The 2781-nt window shown below is 41.5% G+C and overlaps 1 protein-coding gene across 1 annotated transcript; it reads left to right on the forward strand.

Annotated features, from left to right (window-relative positions):
• The first annotated feature begins 1296 nt into the window (after positions 1-1296).
• LOC141115414 (olfactory receptor 6M1-like) lies at positions 1297-2229 on the forward strand. The gene has a single exon (XM_073608475.1). The coding sequence runs from the start codon at positions 1297-1299 to the stop codon at positions 2227-2229; it is 933 nt and encodes a 310-aa protein (XP_073464576.1).
• The last annotated feature ends 552 nt before the right edge of the window (positions 2230-2781 follow it).

Genomic DNA, 2781 nt, shown 5'->3' on the forward strand with positions numbered 1-2781 from the left:
CTTACCATTTCACACAGGGGGGGGGCCGGGATCTGGGGGTCACCTTGTTAAAGGGGGCTTCCAGATTCCGATAAGCCCCCCGCCCGCAGACCCCCACAACCACTGGCCAGGGTTGTGGGGATGAGGCCCTTGTCCTCATCAACATGGGGACAAGGTGTTTTGGGGGGCTACCCCAAAGCACCCTCCCAATGTTGAGGGCATGTGGCCTGGTACGGTTCAGGAGGGAGGGGGGGCCGCACTCTCGTCCCCCCCTCTTTTCCTGCGGCCTGCCAGGTTGCGTGCTCGGATAAGGGTCTGGTATGGATTTTTGGGGGGACCCCACGCCGTTTTTTTTTTTTTTTTTTTGGCGCGGGGTTCCCCTTAAAATCCATACCAGACCTGAAGGGTCTGATATGAAATTTAGGGGGAACCCCACGTCATTTTTTTTTTTTAAATTTTGGCCGGGGTTCCCCTTAATATCCATACCAGACCTGAAGGGCCTGGTATGGAATTTAGGGGGACTCCCATGTCATTTTTTTTTCTTAATTTTGGTTCGGGGTTCCCCTTTGGGGAATTCCCATGCCGTTTTTATCAATGAACTTCTATGTGTATTGTCGGCAATGCAATAGCCGCGGGTAGTTTTAAATGAGTTTTTTCCTTCAAAATGTCATTTTGCTGTCAGACTGTTCTAAACACAGGAAACATGCGCCCCTTTAGAGGCATACTATAGACACCCCCCAGGTACGAAATTTAAAGGGATATTACACTTTTATTGTTTGACTTTAAGCATTATTAAAATCACTGCTCCTGAAAAAACGGCCGTTTTTAAAACTTTTTTTTGCATTGATCCATGTCCCCTGGGGCAGGACCCGGATCCCCAAACACTTTTTATGACAATAACTTGCATATTAGCCTTTAAAATTAGCACTTTTGATTATTCATGTTCGTGTCCCATAGACTTTAACGGTGTCCGCGTGTTCGAACGAACTTTTTTCCTGTTCGCATGTTCTGGTGCGAACCGAACAGGGGGGTGTTCGGCTCATCCCTACTGTTCGCAAACCGAAACCGAACCCGGGAGTGTGCGGCTCATCCCTATTAGTGCCCATGAATTTTAATTTTTGTAAAATGTAATTGTAACTGTAAATTCAATGTAATTTTTACAGTCACTTATTTAAAAAAAAGATTTCCCATCAGAATGCATCCCTTCGGTTGAAATTAATATGCATGCATTATGAACCACCACAAGAGACTACTTAGTATTATTTATAAGTGGAGCTTCAGTGGGTTGTATGTCTGTTAATACCATATTGGATCTTCATGGAAAACAGAAGTAGTGTTATTGACTTCATGCTGGCAGCATTTCCAATGACTTTAACAATGAGGACTTTTTTCTTTTCATTACTTATTTCCATCCACATTATTACTTTGTCAGGTAACATCCTTATCATTTTAACCGTTTGGAAGAGTCACTCCCTCCATACACCCATGTATTATTTTTTGGTCAACCTATCCATTCTGGACATATGCTTTACTTCAACCATTATACCAAAGTTTCTCACCATCCTAGCAAGTGAAAATCGATCAGTCTTATTTCAGAGTTGTCTAACTCAGTGTTATTTCTACTTTTTACTAGGTTCAGTTGAACTACTTTTGCTTGCTGTCATGTCTTTTGACAGGTACACAGCTGTATGTCACCCTTTGCACTATACAACAGTAATGACGTCTGATTTCTGCCTGTGCCTGATTCTGGGTTGTTGGCTAGTTGGATTTGCAGATACCATTATTCCAACTTTTCTAATAACTAACCTTTATTTTTGTGGCCCCAATGTTATTGATCACTTCTTCTGTGATGCAGAACAGCTTCTAAAACTTGCCTGCTCTGACACTAGGACAATTCGCATTGTTAACCTATGCTGCTCTTTTTTGGTTGTGTTTGGGTCTCTGATTTTCATATTGATATCATATGGTTATATAATATCAGCTATAATCAAGGCCTCCAAGGTGGGTGAAAGATGGAAGCCTTTCTCTACATGTGTCTCTCACTTCCTTATTGTAGTTATAATTTATGGAAGTTCACTCTTCCTGTGTATGAGGGGCATTACTCTGGCGGCCATAGACATTAGTAAACTCTCAGCACTCATGACTGGGATTGTGACACCACTTCTAAGCCCTTTCATCTACACTCTGAAAAACAATCAGGTAAAAGCTTCTATAAAACACTTGGTAATTATGCGGTCCCTGGGAGTATAACTATATGTATTTTTCTTACTTGGAATTAGAATCAGGTCCTACAGGAGAGGAATAAGCAGAATCACAGCAAATCTGTTAATTTCACTCTGAACCAGGGGATTACCATGAAGTAGATTTTCATCTCGTTGGAGAATTCAATTCACTGCCGTGAACAGGCAAACCATTTAGCAATTCTGTCTGTGCAGTTGAGTAGCATTGTCTCCTTTACACAGGAAGATGTAGTGTGAGCCCATGACCCCTTGGTCATCCAGTGGGATTCAATAGGGATTCCGTTTTTTTTTTCCACTTCAGAAAACTGTCAAGAGGTTTATTCAGCTTTACATTCTTTTCACTGTCTCCTTCTCAGTTTAGCATCATAGTGGTATTTTACAGGAGTTTTATACATTTTTTCCTATTTTCAAATATGCCATAATTTAAATATTTTAAAATCTTCATCAGCTCCCTCAATATCTTTTCTTTTTTTCTATCTTCCCACTAATTCCACTGCACATATCTCCTTCCTCCTGATTCATCCTTAGCCCCCCCCCCTTTGGTTTGTTTTCTGATCTCCTT

This window comes from Aquarana catesbeiana, linkage group LG01, assembly GCF_042186555.1.
Source record: "Aquarana catesbeiana isolate 2022-GZ linkage group LG01, ASM4218655v1, whole genome shotgun sequence".
NCBI classification, from domain to species: Eukaryota; Metazoa; Chordata; class Amphibia; order Anura; family Ranidae; genus Aquarana; species Aquarana catesbeiana.